Source organism: Gracilinanus agilis, chromosome 2, assembly GCF_016433145.1.
Source record: "Gracilinanus agilis isolate LMUSP501 chromosome 2, AgileGrace, whole genome shotgun sequence".
NCBI classification, from domain to species: Eukaryota; Metazoa; Chordata; class Mammalia; order Didelphimorphia; family Didelphidae; genus Gracilinanus; species Gracilinanus agilis.
Window position 1 is genome coordinate 636,153,884 of NC_058131.1, and position 22,062 is coordinate 636,175,945.

Below are 22,062 nucleotides of genomic sequence, written 5' to 3' on the forward strand. Positions count from 1 at the left end.
TTCTTAATTACTTGCTGGAGTCTCTTTGCTAGTATTCTATTTAAGATTTTTGCATCTATGTTCATTAGGGAGATTGGTCTCTAGTTTTCTTTCTCTGTTTTTGGTCTCCCTGGCTTTGGAATCAGTACCATATTTGTGTCAGAAAAGGAATTTGGTAGGACTCCTTCTTTGCTTATCATATCAAATAATTTGTATAGTATTGGGATTAGTTGCTCTTTGAATGTCTGATAGAATTCACTTGTAAATCCATGAGGCCCTGGCGATATTTTCTTAGGGAGTTCTTTGATGGCTTGTTCAATTTCTTTTTCTGATATGGGATTATTTAGGTATTCTATTTCTTCTGCTGTTAGTCTAGGCAGTTTATATTTTTGTAAATATTCGTCCATATCTCCTAAATTGTTATATTTATTGCCATATAATTGGGCAAAATAGTTTTTAATGATTGCCTTAATTTCCCCTTCATTAGAGGTGAGGTCTCCCTTTTCATTTTTGATACTATCAATTTGGTTTTCTTCTTTCCTTTTTTTTATTAGATTGACCAGTACTTTGTCTATTTTATCTGTTTTTTCAAAGTACCAGCTTCTAGTCTTATTTATTAATTCAATAGTTCTTTTACTTTTGATTTTATTAATTTCTCCCTTGGTTTTTAGTATTTCTAATTTAGTTTTCATCTGGGGATTTTTAATTTGCTCACTTTCTAATTTTTTGAGTTGCATGCCCAATTCATTGATCTCTGCCCTCCCTAATTTGTTAATATATGCACTCAAGGATATAAATTTCCCCCTGAGTACTGCCTTGGCCACATCCCACAGAGTTTGGTAGGATGTCTCATCATTGTCATTTTCTTCAATGAAATTGATTGTTTCTATGATTCCTTCTTTGACAAATTGGTTTTGAAGAATCATATTATTTAATTTCCAATTAGTTTTTGATTTTCCTGTCCAAGTGCCCTCACTCATTATTATTTTTATTGCATTATGATCTGAGAAGGTTACATTTATTATTTCTGCTCTTTTGCATTTGTTTGCAATGATTCTATGCCTTATAACATGGTCAATCTTTGTGAATGTGTCATGTGCAGCTGAGAAGAAGGTGTATTCCTTTTTGTCCCTATTTATTTTTCTCCACATATCAATTAGATCTAATTTTTCTAGGACTTCATTACCTCTCTGACCTCTTTCTTATGTATTTTTCGGTTTGATTTATCTAGATCTGACAGAGGAATATTTAGATCGCCCACTAGTATGGTTTTACTATCTATTTCCTTCTTGAGCTCTGCCAGTTTCTGCTTTATGAATTTGGGTGCTATGCCACTTGGTGCATACATATTGAGCAGTGTTATTTCCTCATTGTTTATACTGCCTTTAATCAGGATGTAATGACCTTCCCTGTCTTTTTTAATCATATCTATTTTTACTTTGGCTTTGTCAGAAATCATAATAGCCACTCCTGCCTTCTTTTTCTCATTTGACGCCCAAAAGATTTTGCTCAAACCCTGCACCTTAAACTTGTGTATGTCCACCCGCCTCATATGTGTTTCTTGTAGACAACATATGGTGGGATTTTGGTTTCTAATCCACTCTGCTATTTGCTTACGTTTTATGAGCGAGTTCATCCCATTCACATTCAGAGTTATAATCATCAGTTGTGCATTTGCTGACATTTTCAAATCCTCCCCCAATCCTATCCCTTCTCCTTAAACTATATCCTTTAAAACCAGTGGTTTGCTATTAAGACCCTATCCCTTATCCCCTCTCTTGATTAACTTCCCTTTCTACCCCTCCCTTATTTTTCCCCCCCTCTTTTTGTTTTTAAAGGCCTTATGAATTCCCTCCCTCTTCTCCCCTCCCTTTTTTTGACCTCCCCACTCCCCTGCTCTCCTTGGTTTATCCCTTCTAACTTTCTCAGAAGGGTTAGATAAGAGTTTTATTTCCCAATGGATAGTATAGCTACTCTTCCCTCTCCAGGTTGATCACACTGAGAGTAAGGTTTGATTATTACCTCTTTATGCTCTCTTCCTCTCCTTCTTATAATAGTATTTGTCCCCTCTCTCTCCCATGCCCTCTTTGTGTGTAATAGAATATTCTATTTTCTTATTCACTCAAGTTTCTCTTGGTGTCCCATGCTATTCACCCCCTCTTTCCCATCCCCCACGCCATCTTAGATTATTTAGTGTTCCACCCTCACCCTGTGAATTATTCTTCTGATTACTATAATAGTGAATATTATAATAGTGAATAGAGTTCACTACAGAGAATTATACATAACATTTCTCTACATAGGAATACAGATAATTAGATCTCACTGAGGCCCTTAAAAAGGCAAATTTAAAAATTATAAGTTTTCTTTCTTTTCCCTCTGTATCTTATTTACCTTTTCAGGTTTCTCTCGATTTTTGTGGTTCAATATCAAACTTTCCATTTAGCCCTGGTCTTTTCTGTGCAAATACCTGGAATTCTTCAATTTTGTTGAATGCCCATACTTTCCCCTGGAAATATATAGTCAATTTTGATGGGTAGTTGATCCGTGGTTGCAGGCCCAGCTCTCTTGCCTTTCTGAATATTGTATTCCAAGCCTTACAGTCTTTTAGCGTGGAGGCTGCCAGATCCTGTGTGATCCTGATTGGTGCTCCTTGATATTTGAATTGTCTCTTTCTGGCTTCTTGTAAGATTTTTTCTTTTGCTTGAAAGCTTTTGAATTTGGCAATAATATTTCTAACCGATTTCTTCTCTGGGTCGAATGTAGTGGGTGTTCTATGAATCCTTTCGATGTCTATATTGCCCTCTTGTTGTAGGACTTCAGGGCAATTTTGCTGAATAATTTCTTTTAGTACGGAGTCCAGGTTTCTATTAATTTCTGGTTTTTCTGGAAGACCAATTATTTTCAAATTGTCTCTTCTAGACCGGTTTTCTTGGTCTGTCTCTCATTGAGATATTTCATGTTTCCTTCCATTTTTTCAGTCTTTTGACTTTGTTTTATTTGTTCTTGTTGTCTTGAGAGATCATTACCTTCCAATTGCTCAATTCTAGCCTTTAGGGATTGATTTTCGGCTATAATCTTTCGGTTTTTGGCCATAATCTTCTGGTTTTCGGCCATGATCTTCTGGTTTTTGGCCATAATCTTCTGGTTTTCGGCCATAATCTTCTGGTATTCCTTTTTCAATCTGGTCATTTCTGGTGTTCAATTGCAAGATTTTACCTTTTAAACAGTTATTTTCTTGCCAGATCTCTTCCATTTTCCTCAAAATCTCAGTTTTGAACTCTTCCATAGCTTGTGAGGAGTTTTCCTTATTTGAGGAGGGTCCGGATGCTTGTTTGTTCTCCTCCTCTGTTTGCTCGGTTGTCTGGATTTTCTCTGTGTAAAAGTTGTCGAGTGTTAAAGGCTTCTTTTTCTTGTTGTTATTCTTTCTCTTCTGAGTTTCCTGAGTCTGGGTAGCCATCATTAGCCCAGCAGCTTCTCAGGTTTATCCTCGCGCTCAGTGTCTTTCCGTGGTCTATTGGCTCCTGAGGTCTGAGTTCTGGTTTTTTCCAAGGTCAAGCCCCCTGGTGGACCCCCTTACTTGATCCTCTGCAGGAGGTTCCTTTACAAGTCTCAGGGCGCTGCTTCCATAGTCGTATACCTGTCTGCACTGGTTCCCCACTCAGGTTTTCAGAGCTTTAGTTCCTGGCTGTGTCTGCCTCCACCCACGCCTCCGCCCGTGCCTGTGCTCTGCTCAGCCTGCGCTCTGTGCCCAGCGTCCACTCTCTGCTCCGGCGCTCAGATTACGCTTGCGTTCTTTGGCTTATTGGGGTCTTAAATCTTGCTGCTCTCAGGAACAGGCCCCGGAGCTGCCAATGACTCGATGGGTGCCCCAAACTTGCTCTATTTCTTTTTAGCTGGCTTCAGAGCTCTAGATCTTGTGTGTGGAGGGGGTGGGGGTGGGGCGGTTGCTCAGCCCGCGATTTAGTGAGAGCCCTTTATAGCCTGGAAATGTCTCGATTCCACGTCCTTCCACGCTGTGCCCTGTTGTGGGGTTCCTCCGTTCGTCTGGACTTGTTTTTATGTCCCCTTGAGGAGTTTTGTGTGTTTCGGTCAGGAGAGGTTAAGAGCTGCTTCTTACTCTGCCGCCATCTTAACCCGGAACCCCTTTCCTTATTTTTTGCTATTAATAAGAGTTTAGTCTTTAGATGTGAAATGTACTTTTGTATTTTGCTAAGATTTTTTTCCTGTAGAGGAATCTAGACCTAGATCAAAACCAATGAGAATTCTTATCCAATAAGAAAAAAGCTAGTTGGGTTTTGGAAGGACTTGGGTAGGTTACTTAACTCAGCTCTTGCCCAAAGTACAAAACTAAAGGAATGTTCTATTCCTTTATCCATCATTGCAATTATAACTGCCAATTGACAGAAGACCTGAGCTAGACATTTCTTCCTGATCTAAAATCTTAGGCAATAGTTCCTGCCTTGTGTGTGAATGTAATTTAAAGTTTACCCCTCATTCCATCAGACTCACCTCATTTGATAGGATGCTGCAGTCATGTAACTAAATGGCTATGTACCAATTCAGTTCCTGACCAGTGGAAGTCCCTATAGGTGATGTGTTTGAAATTTAGGACTCTAGGTTTGGAACTGAAGTAAAGCTTGACCAATTAGAGGTGCCCAGAAGGAGAGAATAGACTAGCTGTATAAGCCAATAGGAGAAGAGCGAAGGGTCTTTTTTCTTCTGGGATGGAACTCCTCTTTCTCCTTGGCCTTATCTTACCTGACAGGGTGATCTGGTCCCAGCTTCTCTGGGGTGGCTGTGGCTTGCTCTATATCCCACCTGGCTGAGCAATCTCTGGCAAGTGGCCCATTGCAGCATCTTGAACCCAAGCATGTGGCTTGGAGATTTTTTTGTTAGACTGACCAGGTGATCTTTTCCTCTCTTTCTCTCTCTAACTTTTACAAATAATAATTATAATTTAATATACAATCTCCAAGAAAAATTTAATCATTACTCCTGGAATCCATAACTTAAAAAATTAGTATAATAACTATATTTCATTGTAATTGGTTTCTTTTGCAATCCTATGTTATTTCATTTTGGATTTAAAAGCATTATTCTCTCTTTCTCTCTCTCCCTCTCTCCCTCCCTTTCTCATTTTCCTTTTCCCTCTCTCTCCCCTTCCCTACCTCTTTCTTTCTCCCCCTCCCTCCCTTTTTCTCTCTCTCCCTGTCTCCCCCTCCCTCCCTTTCTCTCTGTCTGTCTGCCTGTCTCTCTGTCTCTGTCTGTCCCTGCCTCTGTCTCTCTATCTCTTTCTGTCTCTGTCTCTCCTTCTCCCTCCCTTCTTCCATCCCTCCCTCCCTCCCTCTCATTTTTCTAGCTGTGTGACCCTGGAAAAGTCACTGCCTCAATCCAGTATCTTTGACAAGAATATCACAAATAGGTTCACAAAGAATCAGTCACAAGTGAAACAAATAAACAACAGCATAAACTCATAAGATACTTGAGCTGGGAGATACCTTATAGATTATTGAGTCCCACCTTCTCATTTTATATATTAAAAAGGCAAAAGGATTTGCCCATAGTCACCCAGCTAATGTTAAAAGGCACTATTTAAGTGCAAAACTAGAACTAGAACTAGTATCCTGGTTTCTCAGGTTAGTGTTCACTGCATGATACTGATATTCACATTGTTTTTTTAAATTCTTTAAACCCTAATATCTTATATATATATATATATATATGTGTGTGCGTGTATATATATATATATATCTTTCTATATTAATTTTTTTGTTACAGGTCTAGGCAATGGGGGTTAAGTGACTTGCCCGGGGTCACACAACTAGGAAGTGTCGGAGGCCAGATTCAACCCTAGGACCTCCGATCTTTAGACCTGACTCTCAATCCACTGAGCCATCTAGCTGCCCCCTGACATTATATTGTTGAAAGAAAAGTCTTTCCTTTTTGACTTTTGTCCTAATTAATGAGACAAAACTCAGGACTAAGTAAATTAAAAGGAGCTTATTAAAAATATGTCAATGTAGTAACACATAGATGGATTGATCTCTGGAGACCAGCAAACTTCTCAGGGCGGATCAGCTTTTTATAATGAGATAAAGACAAATTCTGATAGGTTTGCATCCACAAAAGAGGTTGGGCCCTTGCAGCTCAGTTCCTCCCCAAATTCATTACATTTTGCATAGGTAGGATTTTGTATGTGACCATTACTATACAGGTGAGGCACGTAACTTGCCTACATGGCAGATTGAGTGATGCCTCTCCCTCAACACTGATTTACCAGCAGGCTTGAGAACACAATGTCTGTCACCAATACTCATTGTCAGAAAATTCTTTTCATCTCCAGGTTATACAAATGAATTTGCTTAAAAGATGCTTATTCAATTCTAAGTCACAAAGACCTAGAATGGGGTGTGTAAATATGCTCCCAAATTGTATACAGAGAACAACTTATATGAAACAAGTTTTTTATAGTAAAACATACTCAATCATTAACCATATTCACATTATACTATGTTAAGATTAAAATTCTCTGGAGAATATCTTAACTCATAATTATTTTTTAAATAATAAAAAGTGGGCCAGAGAAAGAAAGGGTACAAACCATGTATGACCAGCCATTTCCTTGGCAGCCTCCTCCCTGAGTCAGCTATGCCAGATCTGAGCCAGAACTTGGGTGCTCTGGCACTCCCTTAGCCAGTCCTGAGACAGACCACCCATGCTGGCACTCTTCTAGCTGCCTCGCCCAAGCCAGATGTGCAGTCACACCATGGGTATGCCAGCATTCTCTTAGCCATCTCCTCTCTCCAAGATTCCAAGGCAAGAAGACCCTACTTGCTTTCCTTCCTCCAATTTAGGTTTCTTATGATGTCCCTTTCCCAAGCTCCTCTGATTTGGAGGACTTTGGGAGTCAAGTGTTTTGGATGCCAGGAGTCACCATGCGGTCCTTAGAATGACTGCACAGCGCCCATGCAGTATCTCTCTGCATGATAGGGAAGAGTCCACCCATCACCTCGGAGAGATACAGTTCAGAGTTTCAAAAGTAAGATACTTTGCTTTAAAATCGACTAGTGTTCAATTTCCACAACAAACATGAATTACTGCTTTCTTTAAACAATAGGAATATCTTTAAAGTAATTTCTAAACAATAGGAAAATTTTAAAGTAATTCTTGAGGAATTTGCTTGAATTTTCAGGACTACACACAGGTTTTAATCCCAGTTTAAATAACAGCCAGAAGTAAAATAATATTTCCCATTAAGGTAACACAGGATAACTGTAAGCTACTGTCTACTAAGATAACTACACTGAACTTCTATCCTTTAAAAGAAAAACAGAAGAAATTCCTAACATTAGCCTTATAAATAAATGAACATTTACAAGCTGTTTTACAAGGTCCTTTGTCTTTAATATTACGAAAGAATGAGATTCTTCAGGGACTTAATCTTATGCATATGACCGCTCAAGCTTTAACTCCTGCTTAGGCGATGGAATGACTACAAATTCATATCAAAACAGCAAGATCTTTTTCACCTGCAGCTTATGATGGTAATTAAGATGTCTTGGTATTAGTCAAATAACTAAAAGATTCAGTATTGCAGTGACAGACCTCCACTATTTCCCTGCTCTGATAATAGAAATTTCTTATGAGAGGAAGAGCAGGGACGTGATTATAAAATGATCAAAACTGGTTCTACAGGTCCAAGCCTACGGCCACAGAATGACAACAGAGGTATACAAGAATAAAGCATCCCTAGCTCTGTTTGAGTTCCGGTTAGTCATTAGTTAAGTTTCTGGAGCATTCGGTAATACAAAGTCCTATTTCCATTAACAGGATGCCAAAGCCAGACTCGGAATATAGCCAGCAGGGGAAGTACTCAATCCAAAAAGAAACATACTTGGGAAGCCGAGTCAAGAGGATCCAACCTTCAACCATGCCAAGGTCATCCTCACAACCTTTCCCAAATATAGCTATCTCACCAGTAATAGTTCCCAGACCATCTCCCTCTGGGTAGCACCTCACATCTCACTTGAATGGTAGTCTATTGTCCTTATGACCATGCAGACAATCAGACCTGAAATCAAAACTCAGAATAATTCTCATATAGAAATTTTTCCTCAGTTAGCATTTTCACTAACCCCAAATCTGGGCTAAATTACTATTTCTCTCCTGGTACTACAATAAGTTTGGCAGTTCTTAAAATTTACTTATATATTCTCCCGGAGTTTAAGCTCATCCTTTTATATAAAATTAGTCACTAGAAATCAAGAAAATACAGGTATCTTTTCTCCATCATGACTTTCCACATTATGGATTCAAGATATTGTAGGTTGGCATAAGAAATTAGAAATTTGGGGGGAGTTTTCCAGAAACCATAGATGACACATGAAGGCTAGCAGATGACACAGAAAAAGTTTAGAAACTCAGAAATGCAAAAAATGTGTATAGTATTGGATAATATAAACATATTTTATTTATAAAATATACATAATTTCTTTTTAAAAATTGAAAAAAATTAAAAATTAAAGTTTGTAAAAAAAGAATGTGAAAGCCAGCAAATAATACACAAGGCTGGAAATGATAACATTGAACTACATATAGCCTGTGACCAAATACTTAATCTAGATTTTACAATAAAATACTGTAAATACCCCATAAAAAAAGAAAAAATTTGGACTTTTCTGATGCTAAGAGAGGATCAAAAATTTTACATGGATTTTCCATATCGTGGGAGCACTGCACCTCTAACCCCCATAATGTGGAAAGGATACCTGTAAATTACATTCTGAAATTTCCCACAAATAGTGAATATATGGTAGTTTACTCAAAAACCTAGAAAAAACATTGGGCAATTGATGTAAATCTCTAGAGTAACCAAAACTGGAGTTTGTTGAGGTTAAGTTGGCTCAAGTTATAACTTCAGTATCTTTAATATCTTCATATGATCCATAAGTGAGACATCAGAAACCTTAGTTAAAACTCACACTACATTATAAGTGGGTTTAGAATTTTCCCATCATTTTTGCAAGGGGATCCCAATTACTCAGTAAGAGTTCCACAACAAAACAAGATCTTGCTTTGTACCTTTCTCACATATATTTCCAAATTACCTTATACAGGATTATTTAATCTTATCACATTTTGCATTTTTTAAACTAATCACATCTAAAACTCTGTATAAATCCAGTAGGAAGTAATTACATTCCACTAAAGAAATAATGATATAATAAGAGTTAATATTTATCTAATGTTTGTTGTATATCAGACAAGGTGTAAAACTTTACAATTCCATGCTCCTCACAACAACCATAGGAAGCAGATGTCAATATTTCATCTTTACCTTTAGACAGAAGTGGATTCACACAACCAATAAATTTCTCAAATTGAATTTTAACTTGTTTTTCTGAATTGATGCATTTCCCAGCATTATCATTTTTCCTCCCAATGCCAAATAAAAAAATAAATTCTTAGGTTGAGTTCTAATTTATCAAAATCATAACCCAAGAGGAGATTATGTTTCATTGTAAATGAGACCACAATATGTTTTATTTTCAGTACCAAATCAAATCTGTATTTATAGTCACTAATGAATATTTAAATCTCAATTTATCCAAGGGCCACTCACTGTTAGCACTTCAAAAAACAGAAAAGAGCCCATTTTATAAATACTCCACTTTAAAATTTCTCAGCTCCTAATAACTTTGTCCCTATTTCCTTTCAAAGAGCTAGATCAAGTTTTTGTCATCACCCAAAGGCCTAATCAGTTCTTTTTGTGTCCTTTGAAATAGTCCCCTAAATTTTTTTCTGTCAATCCCAGAGCCTTTTAAAATAAGTGACCCTAAGCAACAGGGTTTTTCCCCCCTTCAACTTTTATTTTAATAAATACTATTTATTAGCAGCAACGTTCTGCTATATAAAGTACTGTATATGGGAAACACACAATACACAAAAATTCAAAAAAATAAATTCCATTTATTTTCATTTCCATAAAAAGGTAGGTAGCACATAAACAGTATTCAAACTTGTGGTCTATTCTTTGGGAATGTAAACTCTAGGTATACAATAAAAACCAAATATTGACTCTGAAAAGATTAGCATTACTACATAATCGGAAGATAAGGTAACAAAGGAAGTGAGGCACAACAGAAATTATACATGAGAAAGCAATTCTAAGAAAGAGGATTTCTGATCAGACTGATTAAAAAAAACTTCACATCAACATATTATGTGAATTCTTGGACTAAATGGTCTTTCACTATTAAAAAAAGTGATATCACATTTTCCATTTTGTCCAGTGCTATAATCTATAGATATAGAGTGGTTATTAATTATAAAAGAATTACACAGTACAAAAAGATATATACTTTATGTCTATAATGGGGGAATTAAATGTAATTTTAACAATGATAGGAATAATTAATAGTACAAAGCATAATTTTACTAAGCAAGCCTGGAAAAAAAAAAATCCATCCTCATCAAAAGTTGTAAAGTTGGGAGTCAAGATGGCAGCTTATAAGCAGCAGAAGCCAAAACCTCTGTGACTTTCCTTCTATACCAAAAGCATAAATAAGCACTTCAAAAGAGAGAGAAAGCTTAACTCAACAAGACAGTCACAGGACTCTCCTACTCCATTTAACCTGAAAGGTACACAGGTAACGTCGAATTCTAAGGTATAAGGGAAAGATCCAATACCTCTCTCCCGCTTACAGAGTTGAGACCTGCAGTAGGACTCCAGCTAACTGTGGGATCTCAGGGCAAAGCTGCAACCCCTACGGAGTACTGGAGTACCATGGCACCACCATGGGAAGCTCAAGGCTATGATCAGGTGGTTGACAGGGAGGCAGCTGGCAGAGAGAAACAGAAGGCACTATAGTAAGAGGGGAATAATAAGAAAGGAGGTTTTTGGGAAGGGGAGTACATTAAGGAGGGAAAAGGGAAGAGACTGACTAAAAGTGAAAAGCTGGAAGAGAGGGTTAGAGGGATAAGAGAAAAGATAGAATTAAAGGAGGAAGTCAAAATGAAGGAGAATACACAGACAGTAATCATCAATGTGAATGTGAATGGGATGAGATGAACTCACCCATAGAAAGGAAGCAGATAGCAGAATGTATTAAAAACCAGAATCCTACCATATGCTGTCTACAAGAAATACACTTGAGGCAGGTAGACATATATAGAGTGAAGGTAAGAGGGTGGATCAGAACTTATTGGGCTGCAACTGAGATAAAGAAGACAGGAATAGCAATTATGATCTCAGACAAAGCTAAAGCAAAAATAGATCTCGTTAAAAGAGATAAAGAAGGTAATTACATCTTGATGAAATGCAGTATAAATAATGAAGAAATACCAGTACTCAACATATATGCACCAAATGGTATAGCATCTAGATTTCTAAAGGAGAAATTAAAGGAGCTTAAGGAGGAAATAGTAAAACCATTTTAGTGGGGGACCTCAACCTTCCCTTTTCAGAACTAGATAAATCAAACCAAAAAACAAATAAGTAAGGGAAGTGAATGAAATGTGAGAAAAATTAGAGCTAATAGATATTTGGAGAAAAAGAAATAGGAATAAAAAGGAATATACCTTCTTTTCAGCAGCACATGGCACATACACAAAGATTGACCATGTACTAGGGTATAAAAACTTTGCAAACAAATATAGGAAAGGAGAAGTAATAAATGCATTTTTCAGATCATTATTCAATAAAATCATAAAATAAGAGTTCATGGAAAAGCAAATTTAAAATTAATTGGAAACTAAATAATTTAATTCTTAAAAACTGGTGAGTCAAAGAACAAATCAAAGAAACAATTACTGATTTCATTGAAGAGAATGACAATGAGGAAACAACATTTCAAAATCTATGGGATACAACCAAAGCAGTACTCAAGGGACAATTTGTATCCCTGAGTGCATATATCAACAAATCAGAGAGGGAAGAGATCAATAAATTGGGCATCCAATTTAAAAATCTAGAAAAAGAACAAATTAGGAATTCCCAGATAAAAACTAAATTGGAAATAATAAAAATCAAAGGAGAAATTAATAAAATTGAAAGTAAAAGAACTATTGAACTAATAGATAAGACTAGGAGCTGGTACTTTGAAAAATCAAATAAAATAAAGTACTGGTTAATCTAATTAAAAAAGAAAAAAGAAAATCAAATTAACAGTATTAGAAATGAAAAGGATGATCTCACCTCTAGTGAAGAGGAAATTAACATAATTATTAAGAACTATTTTGCCCAATTATATGGCAATATATATGACAATGTAGGTAAAATAGGTGAATATTTACAAAAATATAAACTGCCTAGATCAGTGATTCCCAAAGTGGGTGCTACCGCCCCCTGGTGGGTGCTGCAGCAATCCAGGGAGGCAGTGATGGCCACACTTTTTTTTGTATTACATTCTATTCTGAGTTCAATAAATAGTTTCATAATTTCCAGGGGGCGCTAAGTAATATTTTTTTCTGGAAAGGGGGTGGTAGGCCAAAAAAGTTTGGGAACCACTGTCCTCAATTAACAAAAGAGGAAATAGAATACTTAAATAATCCCATCTCAGAAAAAGAAATCGAACAAGCCATCAAGGAACTCCCTAAGAAAAAAACCATAGGGCCAGAAGGATTCACAAGTGAATTCTATAAAACATTTAAAGAACAACTAATCCCAATACTATACAAACTCTTTGACAAAATAAACAAAGAAGTTTTACCAAATTTCTCTTATGACACAAATATGGTACTTATTCCAAAGCCAGATAGACCAAAAACAGAGAAGGAAAACTTGCAGACCAATCTCCTTAAGGAACATAGATACAAAAATCTTAAATAAAATACTAGCAAAAAGACTCCAGCAAGTTATTACGAGGATTGTTCACTATGACCAGGTGGGATTTATACCAGGAATGCAAGGATGGTTTAATATTAGGAAAACCATCCACATAATTGACCATATCAATAATCAGACCAACCACATGATTATCTCAATAGATGCAGAAAGAACCTTTGACAAAATAAAACAGTCATTCCTATTGAAAATACTGGAAAATATAGGAATAGATGTGTCTTTCCTCAAAATAATAAACAGTATATATTTAAAATCATGAGCAAGCATTATCTGCAATGGATATAAGTTAGAAGCCTTCCCAATAAGATCAGGAATGAAGCAAACATGCCCATTATCACCTCTATTATTCAATATTGTACTAGAAAAGCTAGTGGTAGCAATTAGAAAAGAAAAAGAAATTGAAGGGATTAAAGTAGGCAATGAATAGACTAAACTATCACTCTTTGCAGATTGTATGATGATCTACTTAAAGAATTCTAGAAAATCAACTAAAAAAGCTAGTGGAAATAATCAACAACTTTAGCAAAGTTGCAGGATACCAAGTAAACTCATATAAATAACCAGCATTTCTATATATTTCTAACACAATTCAGCAGCAAGAGTTAGAGAAACTCCATTTGAAATCACTCTAGACACTATAAAATATTTAGGAATCTATTTGCCAAGACAAACACCAGAACTATATGAATACAATGACAAAACACTTTCTACACAATTAAAACTGGATCTAAATAATTGGAAAAATCCTACCTGAATTAATCTACTTATTCAATGTCATACCTATCAAACTACCAATAAACTTTTTTATAAAATTAGAAAAAATTATAACAAAGTTTATTTGGAAGAACAAAAGATCAAGAATATCAAGAGAACTAATGAAAAAATGTGAATGTTTGAGGCCTAGCAGTACCAGATCTTAAACTATACTATAAATCTGGTAATCAAAACAATATGGTACTGACTCAAAGATAGAAAGGTGCATCAATGAAATAGACTTGGAGTAAATGACCTCAGCAAGACAGTGTTTCATAAACCCAAAGATCCTAGGCTAGCTTTTGTGATCACAACCCACTATTTCACAAAAAACTGCTGAGAAAATTGGAAAACAATATGAGAGAGATTAGGTTTAGATCAACATCTCACACCTTAAAACAAGATTAATTCTGAATGAGTAAATGACTTAATTATAAAGAGGGAATTTATAAGTAAATTAGGTGAACATAGAATAGTATACTTGTCAGATCTATGGGAAAGCAAAGAATTTAAGATCAAGCAAGAGATAGAGAATATTTGAAAATGTAAAATGAATAATTTTGATTACATTAAATTTAAAAGGTTTTGTACAAACAAAACCAATGTGACCAAAATCACAAGGGAAGAAATAAATTGGGAAGTTTTTTGTAACAAGAACCTCTGACAAAGGCCTAATTTCTCAAATTTATAATAAGTAAGTCAATTGTACAAGAAATCAAGCCATTCCCCAATTGACAAATGATCAAGGGACATGAATAGGCAATTTTCAGATAAAGAAATCAAAACTATCAATAAGCACATGAAAAAGGGTTCTAAATCTCTCATAATTAGAGAAATACAAATCAAAACAACTCTGATGTACCACCTCACACCAAGCAGATTGCTGCTGGGCTTGCTGCTGGAAGCACCCACATGGGATCTAGATTAGGCTACTACTCTCTCTTCCTATCTATTTCTCATCTTTTACCTATCCAAGGAATTCTAATAAACTTTATTAATTTAAGTTCATTCTCATAATTTTACTATTACAGTTGGCGACCATGAAGGGACACAGGGATGCAGGCAGGGCAACGTCCCACTGCAACCCCAAGAGAGGGGTATAAATTTCCTTCACACAGTCTCCTGATTTGGGATTCCTACCATATTCTTTTCTTTATACATTTTAAACAATTCCTGCCTTTACCAGAGCAACAAACAATTTCTTTGGAGACATTCTGTATTTCTTTCCCTTTTTTCTTTTCACATTCAAATTGTCCTATTCCTATAGCAATTTTTAATGTAGTAACAGGTTTATAGTTCCAAGCCTGATCTCCCCAAATAAAATTCTGATATTGTAACATAGATAATTTACCTTTTAAAGACATTCCAAAACTTGTAAAGGTTCTCCTTTTAATTAGCCCATCACTTTTGTAGCTTTTAACTTCTTCAAAGTATTTATTTTCATCAGATCCCCAAGAAAATATTTTAATCACTTTATATAAGAGTTGCAATATCTGAGTGTGCAACCTCCAATAACCAAATTAACCTATAAGTCTCAGAGCATAAATTTTATACTTTTAGAGGGACCATGAATTTTCATAGGATTTATTTTTCATCTAAAAACTCCTCCTTCACATATATTCCATCTATAAGTTCCTGCTTTTACCACTATCTCTGATAGCTTTGGTTATGTTATACCAGATCAAGATTTAGTCAAGTTAGCATATCAGGGGCTCTTCAGTTACTTCCCTAATGTTTATGAGACAACTTATTAATCATTCACTTATTAATCATATTTCAACAACCAACTCATTTGGGACATGAATTTTTCATCTTAAAATTTCATAACCCAAACAGGCCTTTAGTTTAGCAGGGCTGATCACGTTTCTCACTTAAATGACTTCTGAAAGCCTTACAAGTTTATAGTTAAATTTCTCTTTAAATTTTCCCATAGAGTAAATACCAATTTTAGATTTTTCCTTTATTCTTTCATTTACTATTTTAGTCCTTGAATTCCAATGAAAAACAATTACAGACACTTTCTGCTTTTCTGTGAGTCAGAAAAGGGTTAATAAGTTTGCAGGCAGTTTTAACTTCTTAGTCCCACTATCTCAAATTTGTCTTTCTTAAGATTTATTATGACAGTTGTTCGCAGTACTGGGAAATGAAAATACTTCTTTATTAATAGCATTTTTTTCTTCACAACTTAGACTTCCTACATAAAACTTGCATATTTGAAACTTTCACATTATATTCCAGCCAATGAACTTTAATTAAAAGCCCTAAAACTTTTAATTGGACTTTGATAAAAGTTGGTTAACAACCTGTTTTCTTCATTTTTCAATGCAAAATTCTCTCACTGGCTTCTACTTGATTTTCACCATCATTATTTAAATTAACTTAGTCTCAAAACATTTACTCTTTTCCCCCTTCAAACCTCTGCATAAAGCAGAACTACATTTGATATCCTCTTCTCCACTTCACATATCTACTTATATTGTTCATACATTATGTCTCCTGGCTTTCATAAAAAGGCCCCATATTCTCCTATGCCTTATATCTTTCATAAGGTTATTCTATACCTTTCTCACCTACTATGACTTAGTCTTGCCATCACTAAACCTAACTCCCGCCAGCTATTCTGTCACCTGTTTTTAGTGCCTCAGAAGAGCCCTGTTTATCATTACATATCATCTTACCCAATTCATTCTAAATATTAATTTGGTTCACAGTAAAAATTCATAAATCATTGTGTTTTCTCTAAAATTCATTCTAACAAATTGCATTTAAATCCATATTTATATTCAGTAATAAAGTAATTTTATCCAAGGTACATATTTTGGCAACAATTCACATATCCCAATCAGTTACAACAAATGTTTACAATTTCAGAATTTCTTTTGCAATATTCCAAACTCTTATTACATGTTTCATTCCAATTTCCAAATTTCCAAATCTAAAATTCTTTCTTCCTCAATGTTCATTACATTTTCGTTTATTGCTTAATTCAATAGTACATACATTAAAATTTGTAAACCCAAATTTTGATCATACAGAATTTTCTACATATTACATCACATTTTCTTCTTCTAAGCTGGTACTAAATTTTTATACACTTTATATTTTATTAGACCCGCATTTTCATTAAGCAGCCTCATTTTCATTTAGCAGCCACACAGCACTTATCAGGAGTTTGCTTCTCATCTGTTTCTTTAAAGTAGAAATTCTATTAATTAGGCTGGCTACCCGTTACATTGGTTAAAGAAAACTTTATATTCCCAATTTCCAGTTGACTCAACAAGCATTTTAGGTATGTCCAAACATTCAAATCTCTAACCATTGTTCATTTTAAATCTTAGTGACAATAATTAAGTTTTGTATAGAATCAAACTTATCTGGAATCTTATAAGACTGATATACAATTTTCAACACTGAATCACTTTACGATCATTTCACAAATATATTCCAGAATCATTAGTGATTTTTCAAAATCACAGATATCTATATCTATATCTATATCTATATCTATATATCTATCTTAAAATTAATACCATTAACAAAAGTCAAATTGTGGGATCAAATCTCCCTCCTCTTATTCTAATCTTCCCCTTACCCTATTTCAGTGGCCAGATGAAACATGGCAGGAAAAGAATGTAGAACAAATGCTTTCTTTCACTTAGTTAGATGATGTTAAAGTTTAAAAGATTCAAAAATTCACACCCAAGTGTTTCTTCTTGAATCTCCTAAATACATTCTCTGGTCTGTCTGTTCCCCACTTTCTAGAATGATGGGAGACAGATAAAAACAGATTTGCCTCAAATTATTTAGAGGTTTCTTTTCCCAAACACCCTTTTGAGTATACAAATAAAAATACAAGGACACAATACAACAAGATCAAACAGCAATTAACATGAAAGCATGCTCCAAAATCAATGTTAACCAATTCCTTCCCAAAATAAAACCTTATAAACCCCCACACTTGGGTTAAACCAAAAATCTGTGTGCCAAGAGTTACCTAGGAGATGAAAAAGCTCCTCTTCTACACTTCTGGTGGGTTTCTACCCTGGGCCTTTACCTTTTCCTTGCACCAGTGATCCTGCAGGTCTACAGTTTCCAATGATCCTTGTAGGGCCTGGTTCAGTCAATGCTTAGCAGGCCTCCAGACACATATCTGAGGGAGTTTGGCATCACTCTAGTCAGGCAAGATTTCTGGAGGCCCACCCAGGTGGACTATACACAGTAGTACAAAGGGCTAGCTCAGTGGGATTCCTGGTCAGGGAACCAAAATGTTACAAGGAATTTCACTGACATCTGAGATCATGGAAAGCAACAGGTTTATTAGCCAGATTCATCTCCCAAAATCTAAGCTCAGAATAGCTATAGAATATATAGGGTTTATGGATAAAAGTGGGGTAGGGAACAGGGTATGGGAACTGAAAATAGTAAGTTGAATGACAGACCTGATAACAATCATTATTTAGAGAACAAAGAGTGATGGGATGGTGAGGAGGGCTGGGCATAGACATACCAAGGTCAGGGCAAAGGGAGGGTGTGCAGGAAAAGGAAGAGTTGAGTCAGAATCTGATATGTCTACAGAAAGTAGGTAGGAGATGAGATTCAGAGTTCAGGGAATAGAGATTCAGAGAAAAGGGCAAAGCTTAAGATTCTGCCTCTATAGCCTCTCCCTCAACACCAGTTTACCAGGAGAGTTGAGAGTACAATGGGTCACTGAGTCAATTTATCTTTTAATTTTCTCCTATTTGGTGCCAATCATACATATGGAAACAACTAAACAACAAAACAAAACAAACAAACAAATGAACAAATATATATATATCACATACCTATCCCCAACTGCAACATCTTAATTTCTGTTGTTTGTAACAAATAAATTTGAGTAAGCACTAGTCACTAGTGGCCATGGGTCACTGAGTCAATTTATCTTTTAATACTATGACAAGTCTAGAAATAATGACCCCAAACCATGACCTAGCTAGTGGCATTAGAAATTCTAGATGCTGAGAAGAAGCCTCTGGGTCTCAGTGTTCTATTCCATCAGAGTTGTGACATACCTAAAGCTGTGGATTTTTGCAGCAAGGAGTAAAATTAGTTATTCCAGGCAGAGAATCCATCTAATCTGAGGATTATCTGAATTAGCTGACTGCACAGACAGCAAGCCCTCAGTTTCCTTTGACATGTTCTACAGAGAACCAGGAGAGCTGCTAGGGGTTCCAGGGAGCCCATGATCATCATAAGGGCAATTTTTTAAACTTACCTCAAACTGATCTCTTGAGATAATCCAGTGGTAGCTCAGGGTTTTGAAGATGAATAGGAGAGCCTGAACGAGCCTGGCCCCAAACCAGAATTGTCCTAGGCAAAATGTTCAAGTAGGGGAATTAAGGCTAGATTCAATTCAGTTCAACTTTAATTCAAAACAAAATTTTAACATTTATTATGGCAGGCATTTTCAAAGAAAAATGAAATAGAAAAAAAGCAGTCCCTGCCCTTAGGGTGCTTATAATCTTCTGGGCAGTGGTATGCATGGTGGGCACTGGTATAGTAAGTATATGGAAAATATATACAGAATAAATACAAAATAATGTGAGGCAAGGGTAGGGAACACTACTGGCTGGGAGATAAGGATAGGATTCCTATAAGAAATGGCCTAAATTATTCTGAAAAAAGCTAGGGAATTCTACAAAGTAGAGATGAAGAAGAGAACAGCCTACACAGTGAAACAGCCTTTTCTAAAGGACAGAGGCCAATGAGGTCTATGAACCTATTGCAAAGGGGATTTGAAATGTGACGCTATTTTTTTTCCTCTATATATTACTTTAAAAAAACCCAAAACTTTCTGTCTTAGAATCAATACTGTGTATTGGTTCCAAGGCAGAAGAGTGGTACAAACTAGGCAATGGGGGTTAAGTTGTATGCCAAGGGCACACATGCAGGAAGCAACTGGGGTCATATTTGAACCTAGGATCACTCCCACCCCCCACCATCTCAAGGTCTGGCATTTGGTCCATAGGGCCACCTCCCTGCCCCAACTATTTTCTTAATACATGATGTAATGCCAGTAAAATAGTTTTCATGTATTAAGAAAATAGTTGGGACTTCTGGACTAAGATGGCTGCAGAGCAAAAGCAAGGATCTTCTTCTCCTCACTACTGACCGATATAAAACACTTCTAAAGGACAAAAATCAAAATCAGATGAGTGAAGGGGATCTACTGTAGGGCTCAGCCTTGAAGGTAGGCATGGTTTGGGCATTTCCACACTATAAAGGGGTAAAATTACTTCTACCAAAGCATGAGCTGATCACCCCTCCCCCACTCCACCTATGGTGCCAGAGTCAGAGCTAGCTTAGGGCAATCTCTAGGTTCTGAGGGGGAGAAGTGAGAAGTGGCATGTTGAGGATACCACAGACTTACCCCTAAGGGCAGTAAGATTTGGGACTGCAGAAGGCTGAGGAATGCAGAGCTTGGGTGCACAGATAGGGCAAAGAGGGGATGCCCACAGCAGACACAGCAGAGACTGAAAAATTGGCTCAGGGCATAACCTCTCTGTAGCTTGACACAGAGCTGCCTACTCTCCTCAATCAGACTTTTGGCTGGGAAGATAAAAGTAGCACAACAATGGCCACTAATACAAACTATCCAAAAAATAAAAATGGAAACTGGTCACAGGCTCTTGGGGGACTAAGTAAGAAAGATAGAAGAAACATGGCAAGAAAAGTGGGAAACAGTTAAAAAAATAACAGTTTAAAAGACAGAATCTCCCACTGGGAAAAAGAAGCCCAGAACTCACATGAAATGATAAGGAAATTGGAGACCAGAATTGACCTGCTAGAAGTTATGAAAAGTAGGATAGACCAAACCAAAAAGGAAAAATCAAAAGATCACAGCTGAAAACCAGTCTTTAAAGACTAGAATTGGGCAAGTAGAAGCTAATGATCTCATAAGACAGCAAGAATTAATAAAGTGCAGTCAAAAGAATGACAAAATAGAAGGAAACATGAAATAAATCATTAAGAAGATGACAGACATGGAAAACAGGTCCAGGAAAGATAATTTGAGAATCATAGGTCTACTGAAAACCTAGAAAAAAACAGAAATCTTGACATCACATTACAAGAAATTAGCCAAGAAAACTGCCTGATATTCTTGAATAAGAGGGAAAAATAGACATTGAAAGAGTCCAGAGATTCCCCTCTACATTAAATCCTCAAAAGACAACCCCCAGGGGCAGCTGGGTAGCTCAGTGGATTGAGAGTCAGGCCTAGAGACAGGAGGTCCCAGGTTCAAATCTGGCCTCAGATGCTTCCCAGCTGTGTGACCCTGGGCAAGTCACTTGACCCCCATTGCCTACCCTTACCAATCTTCCACCTATAAGTCAATACACAGAAGTTAAGGGTTTAAAATTAAAAAAAAAAAAAAAGACAACCCCCAGGAATGTAATTACCAAATTCAAGAGCTTCCAAGCTAAGGAGAAAATACTGCAAGAAGCCAGAAAGGGACAATTCAGATATCAAAGAGCATCAATCAGGATTACACAGGATCTGTCAGCCTCCACACTAAAGGACTGCAAGGCTTGCAATATGATATTCAGAAAGGCAAGAGAACTGGTCTACAACCAAGGATCAACTTCCCACCAAAACTGACTACATACTTCCAGGGGAAATTATGAGCATTTAACAAAATAGAAGATTTCCAAGTATTTGTAAAGAAAAGATCAGAACTAAATAGAAAATTTGATGTCCAAATACACAAATCAAGAGAAACATGAAAAGGTAAACAAGAAAGGGGAAAAATTTTAAGGGCTTCAGTAAGGTCAAATTGTATTCCTATATGGAAAAATGATATTTGTAACTCTCAAAAACTGTATTCACTATCATAGTTGTTAGAAGAATTATTTATAGGTAGAGGTTGGGGTACTAAGTGGTTTAAGATTATATGTAAAAAAAGAGGGGGAGGGAATAGAAGATGGCACCAAGAGAAACTTGAAGGAAGAAGAAAAATAGGATAAATTATACCACATAAAGAGCTGCATTGGAGGGGGAGGGGAAGAATACTATTATAAGAAGGAGAGGAAGAGAGTGCTAATAGGTAATACTTAAACCTTACTTTCAGTGGAATCAGTTCTGAGAGGAAGAGCATCTAGATCCATTGGGGTATCAAATTCTATCTTACCCTACAAGGAAGTTGAGAGGGGAAAACCAAGGTGTCGGGGGGAGTGGGGTAGGGAGTACCTAAATGGAGGGAAAGAGAGGGAGGAGGGAATTTAATAGACCCTAAAGAAAAATAAGAGGGGAATAAGAAGAGAGGAGGTGGGAAGGGAAGTAAAATAAGGGTGGGGATTAGGGGGACTGATTAAAAGCAAACATTGGTATAGAAGAAAATAGTGAAAGAAGAAAGGGCAGGACTAGGAGAGGAAAACAAATTGATGGGGAATACACAGGTGGTAATCATAACTCTGAATGTGAATGGGATGAACTCACCCATAAAG

At 36.3% G+C, this 22,062-nt stretch overlaps 1 protein-coding gene across 1 annotated transcript in view; it reads left to right on the forward strand.

Annotated features, from left to right (window-relative positions):
- Positions 1-22,062, forward strand: part of BTBD16 (BTB domain containing 16) — a 140,785-nt gene that overhangs the window by 16,191 nt on the left and 102,532 nt on the right. The window contains exon 4 of the mRNA XM_044662609.1: positions 7,813-7,920. Coding sequence (XP_044518544.1) covers positions 7,813-7,920 — 108 coding nt within the window. The remainder of the gene's footprint in view (positions 1-7,812; positions 7,921-22,062) is intronic.